The sequence below is a fragment of the Candoia aspera genome, chromosome 3 (genome assembly GCF_035149785.1).
Source record: "Candoia aspera isolate rCanAsp1 chromosome 3, rCanAsp1.hap2, whole genome shotgun sequence".
Taxonomy (NCBI): Eukaryota; Metazoa; Chordata; class Lepidosauria; order Squamata; family Boidae; genus Candoia; species Candoia aspera.
The window spans coordinates 89,171,585-89,189,139 of NC_086155.1; the positions used below are offsets into that span (position 1 = coordinate 89,171,585).

General features: G+C 39.6%; 1 protein-coding gene across 2 annotated transcripts in view; it reads right to left on the reverse strand.

The window, feature by feature from the left end:
* OLFM3 (olfactomedin 3) overlaps window positions 1–17,555 on the reverse strand; it is a 167,180-nt gene that overhangs the window by 33,724 nt on the left and 115,901 nt on the right. For both annotated transcript variants that reach the window (XM_063298344.1, XM_063298343.1), the window contains exon 2: window positions 4,584–4,730. In XM_063298344.1, the coding sequence (XP_063154414.1) occupies window positions 4,584–4,730 (147 nt within the window). The remainder of the gene's footprint in view (window positions 1–4,583; window positions 4,731–17,555) is intronic.

Sequence of the window (17,555 nt, forward strand, 5' to 3'; positions counted from 1 at the left end):
ATCAAAGCCTCACTCTTTTTAAGGGTAGGGCTTTGATCACATGGTCACAGATGCCATCTTCACACACACACACACACGGACAACCCTGCACAGCATGGGTTTAGATAAAGGTAAAGGAAGTTTAGATTCCTTCATGATTGAAATGATCTCCCAGTGGAAGATAGGCTAATCAGATATTGGACTACTAACTCTTCAACAAATATATCAGGCTTGAATCTCCTGGTTTCAAGACTACATGATACTGAAGACCAGTTTTTGCAGCTGTTGCTTTTAGGTAAGTCTGGGATGAAGAATTGCAGCCCTTGCAATGCAGTCAGATTTACAACTGTCATTCTCCCTACCACAGGCCAAGAAAACTGGTGCCAATGGAAAGTGAATTTCCACATCTGGTAGTTTTCCATGTTTTCTGACCAGTCATCATTGGAAACAATAAACTCGAGAAGATACATTCAGCAGGTCTTTATGCTTTTAATATTCTGGGACTAACCGCATTCTTTCAACAGGGCTTCTCTCAAATCAGTGATGTGCCAATTAGCTACAGTTACAGACACAGGAATGCTGGGGACCCATCCTTCAACTTCCTGAAAATTTTAGGGCAGGAGTGAAAAGTCTTTCGTCTGTTACCAAAAATGGACCCAGATATGCAGTAGAGCATCAGTACATATATTCCCTTTTATCTTGGAAAGACAGGCATCTTCTACCTCCCTTCACAGCTCAAGAGTTTGTTGATTCTGAAAGGCAGATTGCTTTTAGTTTTGTATGCCTTCATCCAATAAGCCAGTGTAAGGTGTGAAACTTCTAGGAACAGTGATGCCACAAGCAAATGTCCGGAAAATGTTTGCAGCCACGCGTGCTTATTATGCAACCTACTGAGAGATGTTCTGTCAGCTTTGGAGCTGAAATTACCCTGGAGAACTCTCTTATTGTGACTTCTTAGCCTGAGGTCAGATGTATACCGGCCCCACCCTCGTTTTTTCTGCACTTGTTTCCCTTTGCATCTGATGATAGCCCTTCAGTCACATCTTCTCTATTGCATTGGGGGGGGGGAGGCCCCCTGGATTTTAAGACGTCCCAGCATAATTTGAGGATCCTATGCTGTAATAACATGTCATCAGAACAAAGACCGTGTTTAGTGTTGAAATCATCCCTTTATCACAGAGGAAGTCATCTACAATAATTACCACCCTTACCTATATAAAGGGTCAACTACATGTAGTATCTTGGAGGGTTCGAATTATCTCAATAATAAGTGCAACAGATCTGTTAAAGCACACTGTTGACTGCTTTGGACAAGGTGATCTTGAAGAAGCATCAGTGTGCATTACTAATTAATGCATCTTTACCTGAGCAATTGCTAAGTGGCAGCCATAAGAGCAACTCTGGTCCTTCAGGATGCAATATGACTGTTCATCTTCATAACATTGGAAATGTCTAGTGTCTTTTGCAGGAGAACCTGGCACTCAGTGGAAAGGAAGGTATATCAAATTGCCTGTTCAGGGCTGTCTGAAAACATTCTGTAGCTTGTGACAAAAGAATGCCCTCCTTGGACTACCTGTCCAGGAAATTGGCAGCATCTAGCTAACTCTGATCAATTCTTGAAAAGCTAAGCAGGGTTCAATCTCATTAGCAGTTGGATGGGAGAACACCACAAAATACCACATCTCTCTCAAAAAATATCTCAGAAGGCAGTGATGGCAAACTATTTCTATACTGTTGCCAAGAAAACAACATGGGTGTGTCCACAAAGTCATCAGGATTCAAGGATTCCTTCAGGACTTGAAAGTCTTTATCTTTACCAAGAAACTGACCAGACTGAAAGCTGATCATTACTTTGTAACACTGGAGAGAGAACATAGTATGTGTGAAGAGTAAGGAAGAGGACCGTGGAGATGGAGATTTGCAGAATCTGTTGCCTGGGCAAAAGGGGTTGAAGCACTTTAAAAGCCCAGAATGAGACAACATTGGGAAGTGGCTCAGGCTGACGCCTCCCTAATTCACTGAAGTATAAGGAGGCGGAGGAGGAGGTACAGCACAATCAGACTTGCATGGTTCTGTTATTATAGCCAATTTTAACAAAAGTAGTTTTAGCCTTCCTGTAGAGTAGATTTCCTGGTCTGGTCTACTTAGTGAGGCTGCCAATATGGCACATACTGTTCTGTTCCTTTACTGATACCATCATTTACAGTGGTAGTCAGGAGTAGGATCTTCTCTGTGGCAGCATTCCACAAAGGAGATATGGTGGGCCCCAGTGCTACCTTACTTTAAAGAAATGAAGACATGCTTACTCACCAGGGCATTTCTTAGGGCAACAACTGCTCTAGGATCAGACTGCCCCTGAGACTGACTTATAGTATTAACAGATCTTATTATATTATGGTATTATTTTACGATAGATGGTTTTATCAAATTTGTTTCTTTCTATTGTTAGTACATTCCTCAAGATGTAATAATAATACTCTGTGGGCAGGTAAACTTTCTGGGGTTGCTGATCACATTTTACGGATGTGGGACAATTTTGAGAGCCACAGTAGGTGAGGTAAGGAAGCAAAGTGAATGAGACTGTACAATGCCTGGAAGTGGAGCCAATCCTTTCTGTTTTCTGGGTAAGACAGTTCTTTCAACCTGAAGTCACTGACACCTCCTTCTGAGACTACCAATCAGAGAGAAGATGCCAATTCAGGGGACCTGATGGACCATGCTTATTTCCCCCTAAGCTTCTGACTCTCCAAAATCACCTCTATGAGCAGGGATGGTGAGGATAAGCTAACAACTTTTCCTCAACATTGTTTGGGTGGAGAAAGCCATGTTCTTGTATTCCCAATGAGAACTAAGACTGTAGTAAGGGATGAGGAATGCAGCAGCAAGACCAACTGTAAAATTGCTCTGTTGGTCCCCAACCACTGCTGATGGAAAGTGTCATAAAGGTAGTATCTGGATCAAGCATGACTCTTGGTGACTTCATGAACATGTCTTTGTCATTTTTTTTGTCAACAGCATGGAAGTGGTTTGCTGCTGCTTCCTTCCAGAATGTTTTTGTTTTTTGTTTTATTTACTTCCCAGCCCTGGTATTTCCTTGCAGTTCCCCCATCCCATTACTAATGAGGTCTGACCCATCTTAGCTTTTATAATCAGCCATTACAGTCAGCTCATATTGCTCAGCAATTGCTTTGCTGGACCACTCCTTTGCTTATTTGAGACTACTGGTTTCAGACCTTGTTGGACTCATTGGCCAGATGGAATCAGAGCAATGCAACCAGGAGATGAGAATGTAATACTATCTGCATCAGGAATGATTAATAGCCAGACATACCAAAGGCAGTCAGGGCTGATTGGCCTTCAGCAAGGTCAGGCCAATGAATCATCCAGAGAGGCAACCAATATACTACTATGGCATAGCCACAGCTACTGTATATCTAAAGGCATTTACTCTACTAAATTACTTGCTGGATTATTTGGTAATGTTAGGAGTTGCCAAATAAAATTAGGCCTTCTCAACTTGAGGGCATCTGTATACAGCAATGCCCTCAGCAAGACTGCTTGCCTGGTTTTTACATCATTAATCTATCAGCTCAAACTGCAGACTTTCTTATTATCGCAGGATTTTAGATCCTAGATTTTATAATTCAGATTTATGGACTCTTAATGTCCATTACGTTCTGGATATTTCATAGAACTTCTGATACGGTACAGGTTATAATTCTAAAAAACAGGTGAGTAATTGGGGCATGAACGGGTCCGTAACGATTTAATGAATTCATTTCTTACCGCATACTAAGATTTATTTCATGGCATTTACTGCAACTATACTGCTTTGAACATTATCATTTTATTTTAGATTACTAAAATTAAACTTGGGAAAATGGCCACTAATGCCTAATCACCATTAGATTCTTTATTATCCCATACCTAGCAATTTCTGTTTTCAGGATAACATAACAAAATAAATTACATCAACAGACCAGAATGTTTTGTTACTTTGCTTTTGTTTGTCTCTGCTTTTTTGCTGCTTACAGAAACCTTTTCCTATAAATACTTATTAGAGAGACTGAAAGCACTGCAAACATACATTCTCACTTCACAGAAATGAATGGCAAACTTGGTGCATAATCATTTTTTGACTTATTATCTTATATATGCTAGGAAGTGTTTATTGTAGTGCGGTTTATTGTTACATGGGGAAAGTGGTTAAGGGAAACTTTTTAAAATTGCAAACACGTTATTTGTGTAATAGAGAGACAGAGTGAGCAAGGGAAAGAAACCTCCGTAAGTACCTTAATTTGGGAATGTACAAACTGCAGCTTCAGGACTGGATATGAGCCCTGAGTGATTTGTTTTAAGCATCCCCCCAGCTAATTGTTCCGATTTTCCAATGTTTTGAGATCAGGAATACATTGAAAGTGTAACGTATGCCCTTAAAATAGTGTTGCTGCAGGTTAGGAAGCAAAGAAAAGCACACTTCTCAGGAAAACATTCTGCCCATTTTGCACCAAAGCCTCTTGCGCCATGGTCTGGGTTCCTTTTAAATATTGTTTCCTCTGCCTCTCTGAACAGATAAATCAAAGGAGCACATCGTGCATGCTCACCTTCTCAAGCAGTTGCCTCAGCTGCCTGCTCTTGGAATCCCTGGAGCATAGGTTTTGTTCCGGTGCAACCACAGTACAAATACATCGCCCGTCTGGGTCTTGGGCAGAACTATAAACCTGCCAGCCTTCTTTGGGACTAATTTGAGTCTGAAAAGAAAACGACAAGGCACAACAGTAAGTGGAATGCCAGCACTGACAGAAATTGAACATTGCAGTAGTCTCTGCCAATGGCCCCCCCTCCCCTAATCAATGTCTTAGAAAGTAAAGATGCTTATGACTGGGAAGCATAATTGTTTTAGAGCAGAAGCATATCAATAACATCTTGCATATTCAGGTGATGCTATCTCTTTCCTTCTCCTTTAGGTTAAACTTCTCTATGGGTTTAGTGATCATATAGAGACCATTTTAGCTGTGCTTGTACTGCTGTCCTGCTCCTGCAAGCACACTTCAGGATTCTTTTGATGTCATGTGTAGAAGCCAGAAGGCTTGGTCAGAGGTTGCACCAATGACAATGGAACATCTGGCAGGCACAGAGCCCTGCTCCCGCTTCTTCATTTTACCACTAGTTTCGCCTTATGGATGACCAGTGCTTCTGTCCTCACCTGCACAGAAAATATGGAGGGATTTGCCAAAAAACCCCTTTTTTTCTTCCTCCAATGTCGTTCTCAAATTAAAGAACAATTGGGTGTAGTGGTTATGTTGTTGGATCTGGGTGGGATGATTGCTGTTCACGTTTCATCCCTGCATAAATCATCAGAGTTGGTGTACTCACTGTTTAGTTTATCCTACCACACAAAATTACTGGACAGAAATAAAGGAGAAAAAAGCATGGTACATTGCTTTGTGTGGAGAATACAACCTAGCATCTCATCTACCTAATACCTGTGGGACAGAAACCTGCAAAATTCTTACCATTGGTCAGCCTGTATGGGGTTTGTGAGGAAAACATCTAACACTTGGATAACAGCTGTACTTTCTTAATTGTTTTAAAATGGCTACTGCAGGCTACCAGCTGTGTGTGACAGTGATGTTACTAGAGGAAATGGGGCAGAATTTCTGAATCCTGCCCAAATTTTATTTTATTATTTTAATAAAAGAGATGTTTTAAGCCTGCAGGAGGATTAATGTTCCTATTTCATTAATTACTGCAGCAGTAATAGAAGTAGTAGCTGCAGTAGTGGTGGTAGTAATACTAGTAGTAACAGCAACAACAGCAATAATAACAATGTTATTCAGCTGCCAAATCTTGACAAAAAAAAATAGTTAGGAGACTAAGTGGACACATTTCATTGCCACTCTGACTTGACTCTTCATCTTTATTCTCAACCACTGTAAAGTCTAAATAACCACAAATTCCTTGGTTCACACTGTCCCTTATCTTCTTCTGTCTCCCTTCCTTTTCTGATTTCAAACACTATATTCACTAAACTCTTTGCATCTGTTCTGTCTTCTTTTTGCCAAAGTAATGGGCAACGGTTGCTCTTTTATCTTGCAACTGTGCTGTTTTTAGCTTGTTTGTATTTATTGTTTTACCTGTTTTGACTTTAGTAAATCACCTTGAAATCACTGATAAAAGGCAGCCCATTAAACAACACCTCGGTTTTAATTGGAAGCCTCCTCCCCTTGGGCCAAGTGGGGGGAGGGGTTGTTGCAATGAATCCAAGATGTGATTCAGAACAGTGAATTCATTTGATTTCCCCCTGCACAGATGCATCTTTTGCCTTGTTGCTAGCAAAGAATGTATGCAGCCCCCTCCATTTAGCTGACATTTACTTAAACAAGAAAGGAGGGGCAAGAATGGATGCAGTTTCTTTGAGGAGAACCCAGTCCAGCTGGCTCCCAAGAGATCTAGAAACGACTCACTGATCAGTGAAAGAGGGCTGAGGCTTCCCTAAAATTTTATGCAAAGGACACTAAACAATTTTCTCCTGACAGACTACATAAGATTCTAGATGTTAATTTATATTTGCCATATTCTTTCATCTAGTCTAGATTTGCCTACTCCATTTGTGGTGGTTCTTCACAATGTTGGTCATGAATCCTTTCTATTACCTGATGCTTCGCCCTTCAGTTTATCTCCCAAACTATAATAAGGGTCAGATTCATAGTGATGCACATTAAGAACAGAGACATAACCCCTCCTGCTGTTTTTGCCCCCTGCAACTGGCATTTGGAAGCACTCTTGGCCAACTCAGAGGTAACACAGAATCTCAAATCTAATCACCCTCAATAGACTTATTATCCATTATTTTACTCAGTTGCCTTTTAAATTCATACATATTGATGACTATCATCACATCTTGTGGTCCTGCAGTCCACACAATAATTATGTGCTTTCTTTTGTGTACAGTATTTTGAATTTCCTGATCAGTTTCATTGAATGACCCTTGGTTGTAACGTTTGGAGAAAGGGAGAAGAACGTCTGTCTCCCTGCTATGCATGGGTTTTAAATACACTGATACTTTCCTTAGTTGCCTTTTTAAAAGTTAAGCATCCCCAAAGTTCTTTCCTTTTAAATAAGGAAGGTGTTTGAAGTCCTTGACCATTTGGTCACCTCCTTCCGCACTTTTTCCAGCTTTATCATATCCCTTTTCAAATGTGGCAACCAGAACTGTACAAAATATTCCAGAGATGGACATACAGATCTAAATAAAAAATTATAACGCTGTCAGTTTTATTTTAAATTCCTTTCCTAATGAACTCTATCATGGACTTTATCTTATTCACAGCTGCTGCGCACTGACTGATACCTTCCTGGAACTACCAACTATGAATCCAAGGTCTTTTTGCTGGTTAGTTTCAGACAGCTCAGACCCCATCAGCATAATGTGAAGTTAGCACTTTTCCTGCATCACTGTGCACAAATCCTCACTTAATCTGAACTGCATTTGCCATTTGGTTTACCACTCACCAGTTTATAGTAATTCTTCTGGAGTTCTTCATAATCACATTTGGCTTTCACCACCCTGATTATTTTGGCATATGCAAACTTGGCCAGCTCAATACTTACTCTAAGTCAAGATAATTTATGAATACATTAAAAGCACTGTTCCTAACATGGATTCTTGAGCGACGCCATTTCTTACTTTTCTCCATTGGGAACTACTAATTTATTCCTACTCCTTACTCTCTGTTTTTAACTAGTTAGTAACCCATAAAAGGACAGGACTTCCTATGCCATCACAAAGGAGTTTACACAAGATACTGCAATCAGGAGCCTGGGGAAAGATTTTTGAAGATCTCTAGAATACAATGTTGCAAGGGTCATCTGTATTCATGTCCCTGTGGATACTCTAAAAGAAACTTGAAGGTTGGTGAGGAAGGATTTACTTAATGGAATCTACCCAGATTTTCTTTCACCATGGCTTACTTCGTTGTGTGCTTAGTTATTTGTTCTTTAACTGTTTTCTATGAATTTGTCCAGAACAGATGTTAAGCTGACTAGCCTATAATTTCCTGGTTCTCTCATATTTTTTTCTAAAAACTTGGCTTCATTGGCTACTTTCCATTCTTCTGGCATAAGCCTGATTTGAGGGACAAGTTACATATTTTGTTAACAATTTCTCATCTGAGTTCTTTTCAGAGCACTTGGGTAGGGGACATTAGAACCCAACCAGAAGTCAGCAAAGTGCCCCATGGAAAAAAAGTATTTTAAACCCATGTGGGCTATTAGTTAACTGGTTATCACTCCTCCTTGGTGGGTGGTATAGTAACTAGGACATGAATCTTACACCATGCTTCTTCTATGCAGCTTCTGACTGAAGCTCTTGAAAATCTTACAGGCAATTATACTCCAAAAAACTCCTGCCCCAGCTCCCAGACATAACATTCAGAAGATGCAGCAGAAGTTTTCAATAGATTTTTCGATGTTACATTAAGAAACATTGCACCAAACCAAACATCCCACTGTATCAAAATTCAACCTTCAACGGTTCCATAAGGTACTTCACCCCATCTTCAAACATTTCAGGCACACCTGAATAGATGTGACCTTTTAAATTATGTTGAAGGTTTTTTTTTCAAACATGAGTGTTTGATCCCAGGTTAATTTGCTTCATAAAAGACAGAACTGATATCTGTGGCTGACCAAGGCAGGTGGAGGGCTCTATGGTGGAGCTCTTTTAATTTCTAAGGTACCACGGCACCAGCGATTTTTTCACATGCAACTGTTCTTCTGAAAACATGTACTAATGAATGCAGTGCAGCTTCTGTGAATTTAGAATACAAGCATCACATTTCAATGCAGTGTTGAAGCTGAAGGGGAAGTCAACATTTGGTAGTTCACATATCATATACCACAATTTAGCAAAGGCAACATGTATAATTGTGGAAAAAGTAGGTTATGTAGGTAATTTTATGTTCTTTTATACAAGGTAGCAGAAGCACACACAGCATGGCCTCTGGGATTTGTTCTAACCTCTTTATCAGCAATGGCCATAGAAGGTGGGTGCATTTTCTTCTGTGCCACAAAGTAATCCGTGTGCACGCATGTTTCTGCTTTCCCATCATTTGTTGATGGGAGTCAGGTGGTATTCAAATAATAACAATTTGTTTCTCTCTCTGTGTGTGTGCATGCACTGAGAAGCATAATGCAGGCTATGTACATTCCACTCCATGGGAGGAGGCTTAGAATGAAAAAGTTGGCAACATTCTGAGCCACTGTCCAATTAGCTCTCCCATCGGGGATGCATTAGGAGAATCTTTTTCTGGAATATTTCCTCTAGCTAGATCTGGTCCATTGACACAGCATGGTTCTGGGATTCTTTCCAACCCCTGAACCAGTGATGGCCATAATAGGTATTTGTACTTTCTTCTGCATAATGAAGTAATGGGTTGTTGTAATAAGGAAAGGTGCCCTCAGGATCAAAACAGCCCCTCCTCTGAGGTCCTTTGGTTCTGATGTAACAGCACTTAGGGGTGACCAGAGACTGGAAAAGTAGGTCCCCTTGCTGCCACCACCCCTTTGTTATAAACCAGAGTTTCTCCCTTCCACCCCAACCCTCTGGGGGAACCAGGGGAGGGTTGAAGAGGAAATCCACACCCCACCATGGGTGTGGCTAGCTACAGAGAGGGAAAACAAACAAAACTTTTTGGGAGTCAGTAGCTCAGCCAAACTGAGGCAGTCAACTCCAGGATTTAAACAAATATCAACTTGATTACAGGTGCCAAAAGAAGATAAGGTTCTACAAACACACCCAATACATAGTTGAAACAAGATAAAATACAAACAACCCTAATACAGTTATAACTACAGCTAAACAACCCAATTTCCAACCTTGCCTGAGGTCACCCCCTCATCTAGGACTCCAGCCGATTTTCTACAGCCTTTTACATAATTACTTCAAAATATTCAGCAGGGTTGGAAAGAATAAAAAAAAACACTTTGACAAATTTAAATACTTGTATTACATAGTTATCCACAGCTGGGTAGATTCACATTCAAAATAAGTACACTGTCAATCTTCCAAAGCAGTCCAGACATGAAGCACATCCAGAAGTACTAGTTCTGACTTTATTTTAAGGTTACATTAACAGAATTTTACAAGTCTGAAAGTACATCTCTGCCCCCCTCGCCTTTACAGCCAAAGAAACTAGGGAGGGTCCCTTCTGAGACATTTGGCATGCCCACATACCTTCTGCAGACTCAACTGCCACTTGTCTGACCACTGTCTAGTCTGCAGCTCTTCCTCCTGTCTCCCAAGGTGCATATACCATTACACATACACAAGCTACTTTTGTTCATGAAAAAAAGGAAATAGGGACAGCAATGAATATCCTGTTAATAAACTCTTTTTCCCCACCCCAAGTCCCAGCCGAAGGTGGGGAAGTGTGTTGCAAAACTGGTTCCAAAACTTGAAGACACTTCCATAGGTACAAGTTTAGTATGTGGCTAAATTAATGCCACTTGATAACAACTAATAAATAAATGGTTATAAAAGTGGTCTGAAAATCATCTATTGAGGCAGAAGCAGTTCAAGGACCATAGAAGATGATAATTACAATAATTGTATTACAGGTAGCTAGATTTTTCTTCAGGTTTGCTTTACACAGTTCCCCTCAGAAACAAGACAGCAATGGCACTCAGCAAGAGTTGTTTATTTATTTATTTCACACATTTATAAGGCCACCCAACTCAAGCAAAAGAAATATTAAAAAACAAAAGATTCCAGATGGTGTACTACAGGAGTAAATATTAACAAACAAACAAAAAATCTCACATCATTAAAAAAATAACCCAATATATAAAATGGCAAACCAAATGGGATAGTTAAGAACCAAAAGGGATCCTACTCACTTGGACCCACATACCTGGGGAAAAACAGTTCTAGGAGAGGAGAACGATTCATCATGGAAATGTAAATAAATCAGATTGCAAGAAAGTTTTCTACCACCCCAGGACTGTTCATGTTTTGTGGGACTTTGTGAAACAAAATAGGTACTGTGGTGTTGAAAATAGCTCTGGAAACAATGCCAGATTTTTTTTTTTAAAAAACCGTCGAGAAATTCAAATGTACAAGTATAGAATATGGCAGAATGGTGGTACCATTTCACACAATGTCAATAATTGTATCTTTGAAAGTTCCTCTATATAAGCATCTCTCAACCTTGGCAGCTTGAAAATGTGTGTGTCAGATCCCCCGATCAAAGGTTTCACAGAAACCCTTATCAGGGCATCTCCCATCATGTCATTCTCTCATGTTGCCAGATGGGAGGGGTGTGTGAAGTTGGAGTGTAAAGGGGTTTGTTCTGGCTACGGAGCACATCAAGGACGCGGGGTTGAGATACGACAGGAATACCATCTGGATGGGAGGGGGAGTGACATGCTTCGTGGGAATGTAGTTTTAAATTAGGTTTTAGTGGGAAATCTTTATTCGCAGCTTGCCTTCTGAACCGTTCATTACGCTTCATTAAAACAGTTCAAAGAGATCCAGTTTCTTGACTGTGTATGTGTGAATGCTCGAATGATCAGGTGCTGACAATGTGGACCTCAACTCCCAGAATTCCCCAGCCAGCATGAGAGTTGAAGTCCACACATCTCCAAGCTGCCAAGATTGAGAAACACTGCTCCATATTAAAATATACACAGAACTTAGAAAAATAGAGACCCCTTTAGATTTCCAAAGATCTAGCTTAGACACAGGTTAACTTTGAAAGAGAATGCCAGATGGTCTTTTGAAAAAGGTTACACAGAAGTAGATCTGTTCACTCCAGTATCTGAAACTTGGAATCTATATTTTGTGTTTTGTTCTGTTCATAAAAGGGAATTGCTCTTGGCAAACATTTGTTTTCACATCTTGAGTTCCTGAGGCTGGAATGGAGCATTAGGAATGCAGTGTCAGTAGGAGAGATGGGGCAATCACTCCCTGTTATGTTGAATGGTTTTCTCTTGAAAATGACCTCAGGATATTTCTTCTCATCTGGGTTGACTTCATTGCCAGTGGGAGGAGTTCCAATTAAAGTCAGCAATGGATGCTTGCAGGACACGAGAAGGCAGATGCATTTTCAGTATCCTTTCCCAAACACCAGTTTACCCTGGCAAGTCCCTTCTTGGTCCTCACTATTTGAACCCATGTACCCTTCAATAACATAATTTTGCTTTTGCATCATTGAGAGAAGCAGAACTGACATGATGGCTCTTGCCTGAATTCCAAGAACAGTCTTGCGGAATCCCTTGGCCGCCTTTGGACTCTCTTCTGAGACCTGACATAGGGAGCTGTTAAGGGAGACTTCAGTAGAATGTGGTATAAAAACACAAAGGAGCTTTGTACATTTAACTATTTTCTGCTATCTCTGCTGAGAAGAGCTTGGTCAATTCCATTTTTATTGATTTGTTTACCACAAAGTGACTGATAATGTTGTTCAATGCCTGCATGTGTGGAATGAGTAAGGATATACCACTGTATGCTCAATGACTGGATCCAGAGTAAGTTACATCAATGGGAGTACAGTTGAATTAAGCTGGACAATGTCAGTTTATGACACAATTCCTTTAGATCAGCAGTCTCCAGAGTGATGGAAAATTAAGTCTGAGCATTTGGAAGGTTCAAGGGGATGATTGCTTTACATTTCAGTGGGACCTGCTTGACACATTTATAACTCTAATCAGGGTCTAAGCATACAAATACACATTTCTCCCTTTGTATTCAGACCAGTCCATCTAATATGAAGAAGGTTTTGTGATATGGTCCCACTACACTTTTTTAAACTTAAGGCTATTGCATGAGCTTGTGCAGTGGCATAGGCACATCAATGCCAAATCTCTCAAAACCCCATGAGACAGTCTAATCTTGTGAAATTTTAGCATCTTATACCCAAATATTGCAAGAACTCATGGGGAGAAACCACCAATAAGTGAATGAGATACCAGTGTCCTCATGTAAGACTTAGTGACTTTCCTGCACCAAATGGCCAAAATTTCAGGAGAACATCAAGATTTCATGATGTATCAGAGATTTTTCAATGGTTTTATTATTTTTAAATATAAGGTGTCAGAATCACTGTTTATAATGCATTGGGTACCCTGGCAACTGCCATTTTGCCCACCTTACCTAGAATGTTGTACACTTACATTGAATTTTGAAATTAAATAGAAGATGATGGTAAAGTGAGCAGGACTCTATGAGTATACCTTATTCCTTCACCTGCATATTCATATTTTATGGCAAGATGATAATGATTTTTAAAATTTGTTTTAGTATTAAGAAATAAAGAGAAAAAACCCCAAAAATATCTATACAAAGCAAGCAAGCAAAGGGAATGAAGGAAGGAAAAAAGGAGAAAAAAAAAAGATAAAAACGTATTATCAAACAGCTAGAAAATGATTCAGTTTTTAAAGACAGTATTGGACCTTGACAACATGGAGTAATCCTGGTAATATTTTTCATGATTTGGAACAATCCAAAAGACATCTCAATGCTAATCCCCCCCTTTTTTGTGGGGAGATGGGCAGTGATAAAATTCGATAGATAAATAAATAAAATAAAATAAAAAATAATAACAGTTCAGGATATTTAGATGGAGGCTGCTAGAGCATCAGGATTAAATTGTGAACCCAAAACATGTTTTAATTGAATACCTGTCTTTCTGGAGTTTTAGAGAATCCAAATTCCTTTTGTAGGGATGATTAAAAAAAACTTGACTGGCAATATGCTGATTTAAAGTATTAATTTCCCTCTTAACTTTTGAATATCAAAAGCATGAGGCTGGTAGAACCCCCAAAACCAATTTTAATTGACATAGCTAAGTCTAGTTTTATTTTTTCATTGGTTAGTTTAAACATAGTTACAGTTTAAGAAGGAGTACAGTTTTACAATTAATCTTAATCATTCCTCAGTACAACAGACCATATTGTAGAAAACAAATCTCAACCTAATTTACTCCAGCAAACATAGCAGGTTTGTAATAGGTCACATATTTATTCTCTTTTCATATCAAATGCATGTTTTACTCTTAATCACCACTTGAGAATAAATTCTTACTTTAAAAATCCTTCAAATTCTTTTCCTCCAGTGAAGGTAATAAAGATATGTCTAAAATAAAACACAATACTCTCTTCTATTCTTAAACCTCACATAGATCAACAATAATAGATCTCTCTGCTCCAGGCATATTCAAGGAGTTATTTGGAATTACAGGAAAGTAATTCACAGACAACTAAGTGGCAACTTATGAGAAATAATCAGAAGAATTATAGTGTGTCAAGAGAATTGCATATCCCAAGAGAGAGACAAAACTCAACTTTTCTGCTATTCTTTCTAACATGTTTTTCTCACTTAACTCAGACAGCAGCTTTCAGGATATTATATGCTGGCAATATTGCAAAGGATATTAGCATTGAAAGAAAATGGCTCTTCATGGTATCCCTGATAGATACGTATCTTCCCTTGCCTTAAGTACCTCCTGAGCCTGAGAGAGTCTCAGTTGTTGTCACCAGGAAGTTCCTTCTGATATTCACATTAAATTTATGTCCCTACAATCTCAATCCTGTGGTCTAGTCCCGCCTTTGGAATCTCAGAGACCAAACCTGCTTTTTCAGTATTTCAAGATATATCTATTATGCCCCTCTGTTCCTTTCTCCTTCAAGCTGGGTATACCAAGTTCCTAAAGTTCCAGGCCCTCCTCATGAAAGTTGCTTCAAATCTGCATTCTGTGGCAGAAGCTCTACACTCATTATACACGAGCATGCCAAGTAATTTTGCAACCACATTAATATCTAGCTTTAGGAAAGTCCCAGAACCTCATTCAAGTCAGGTCAGTCTCTGAGTTTCCACATTTATAGCATATTGTGTTATTTTAAATGGGGGTGGGAGGAGGGATAGTACAGTATATGACACAATGAAGGTATGTGTGGGTGCATGCATATATGCCTGCATGAATTCTTTCCTTTATTCATATCACAGGGAGAATCTAATAGCTACAAATCATAGAAGGGACATCAACCCAGCTGCCAGAGATAAAAACAACAGCATCAGCTGCTATGTAACACAAGTAGCATCTTTTATTCTCAAAGCAGTTTGCATACAACTTTTTCCTCCAAAAAAAAGCTGTCCTTTAAAGATGTGGAATTTCACAACATTGAACCAATATGGCACAGTGGTCACAACAGTTTTCCACATCCAAGTACCCTCCAGATTTCATGTGACTATGAATCCAGAATCCCCAGCCAGCATGGGCTTTGGAATTCTGGGTGTTACAGTCTCAATTTATTAGGAGGACCTTCAAATTTCAAAGGCTAGAGAGATACAGCTGATGAAGTCTTGATTTAATAATTATTTAGGCATGAAGCCTGTGGGGTAACCTTACATGGAAGAGGATCTGTTACTCTAGGGCTTCAGGTGGGATACAAATGTAATAGAAAGAAATCAACAGACAATCAATACTTTGGTTGCTTCACAATAACACACATATATAGATGCATATAATTAACTCTGTTGTGTTTCTTAAACTAGAACTCAGTTCCTTGGGACTTCATGCTCATATCTATGTAATTCTTGAAGGGCTAATATAAAAGTGGTTTCTGACTCCTTTCTTTCAGGATGTTCTTCCCCCCCCCCCCAACTTTCCAGTATATTATACAGGCCTGATATTGCTGGATATCTCCAATTCAAGTACTAAACACGAATAACCCCATTTGCTTTTTCAAGAATGGCAAAGTTGCTATCACTTAGTTGTTTTAGATGCCCTCAAGCAAAGCTTGATTTCTGGTGACTACATGGAAACATCTATATTGTTTTCTTGACAACAGTACAGAAGTCATTCATCATTACCTTTTTCTGGGATGCTATTTTCAAGTTCCTAATCTGCCTATAGCCTTGAAATTCCCCACTGCTCTCCCATCCAAATACTAACCAGGCCAATTCCACTTAGCTTCTGATCCCAGATGAGGGTGTCTAAGTCCTAGATCTCTCTAAATAGACCTCAATATTATTAACTTTAAATACCAGAAAAATCCAAAGGAAAAATAGCTAACAAATATCATCATACAGTGAATTCTTCTCCAAGGGTTGATCTTATTTATTTATTTAATTTAAAATACTTGTATGGCCACCCATCTTAAGAACTCTGGGCAGCTCATAACCATAATATAAAAATATCTTACAAAAATATAAAAACAAAAAAACAATAAAAACAGAGACAACAAAAACCTGGCACCACACCCAAACTCCCTTGATTCAACCCACAACACTCTCTTCCAACTCCAGCTTCACCCTATCCCAATTCTTGGAGAAAAGGTAAGCTCTTCACAGCTTTCCAGAAGGTTAAAAGAGTAGAGGCTGGCCAGTTCTCAAGGGAGAGTGTGTTCCACAGGATAAAGGCTGTCATTGAAAAGACACATTTCCTAGGTCCTGCAAGATGGCAGTATTTAAAGGAAGGAAACTGGAGCACGCTTACTCTGTCTGATCTGGTGGGATAGGCAGATACCCTCAGGGAGAGGCAATCCTGCAAGTAACCTGGCCCTGTGCCATGTAAGGTTTTAAAGGTGATAACCAGCACCTTGAATTGCATGCAGAAGAAAACTGGGAGCCAGTGCAGTTCATGCAACAGAAGTGTAACATGGGTGAACCTAGGGGCTCCCAGCACTGCGTGCCACTGCATTCTGGACCAGATGTAACTTCTGGGTGGTCTTCAAGGATAGCCCCATGTCCGGCACACTGCAGCAATCCAATGGGAAGTGACCATGAGCAAAGCCTCCTGGTCCAGGATAAAAGCTTATGCTGATAAAACAACATAACCTTTGCATAATAGGGAGGTATCCACAGGCTTGGGGGAACTCCAGATTATGCAGATGTACAAAATATAAAAAAGAAACGCCGAAGATATCTGAACAAAGACTGATCAAGATCAGTGAGTGCTTAATGATCAAGATCAGTGAGTGCCTAGTTGAGGACGGGGAAGCCAGTTTGGTCTACTGGTTAAGGCACCAGGCTAGAAACCAGGAGACTGAGAGTTCTAGTCCTGCCTTAGGCATGAAAGCTGGCTGGGTGACCTTGGGCCAGTCACTCCCTCTCAGCCCAACCGACCTCACAGGGTTGTTGTTGTGGGGAAAAGAGGAGCAGGAAGGAGTATCAGGTATGTTCTCTGCCTTGAGTTATTTATAAAAATAATAAAGGCAGGATAGAAAATAAATAAAATAAGGGTGAAAAATGAGGTTGTGTTAATATTGAAAGTTTGAAAGAAAAACATAATAAAAAACCTATTACTAAAAGAGGGACTCAAAAATTATTCTGCCCAAGAAATGTACTAGGACAATTGCTAGCTCAGGAAGAATGGAAGTTTCTTAATAACAGCTATGATCATTATAGCAGCAAGAACACTGAATTAATTCTACACCCCCACAACAGAGAAGCTTCAAAGGGTGGTACCTGAATCCTCTGTGAGTGAAAGAAATGTTTTCCAGAATCCTTTGCCTGAGAGCTTGCTAGAAACATTTTAATGCCAAGTTGACAACATTCTTCAGTTTGTGCATTCATT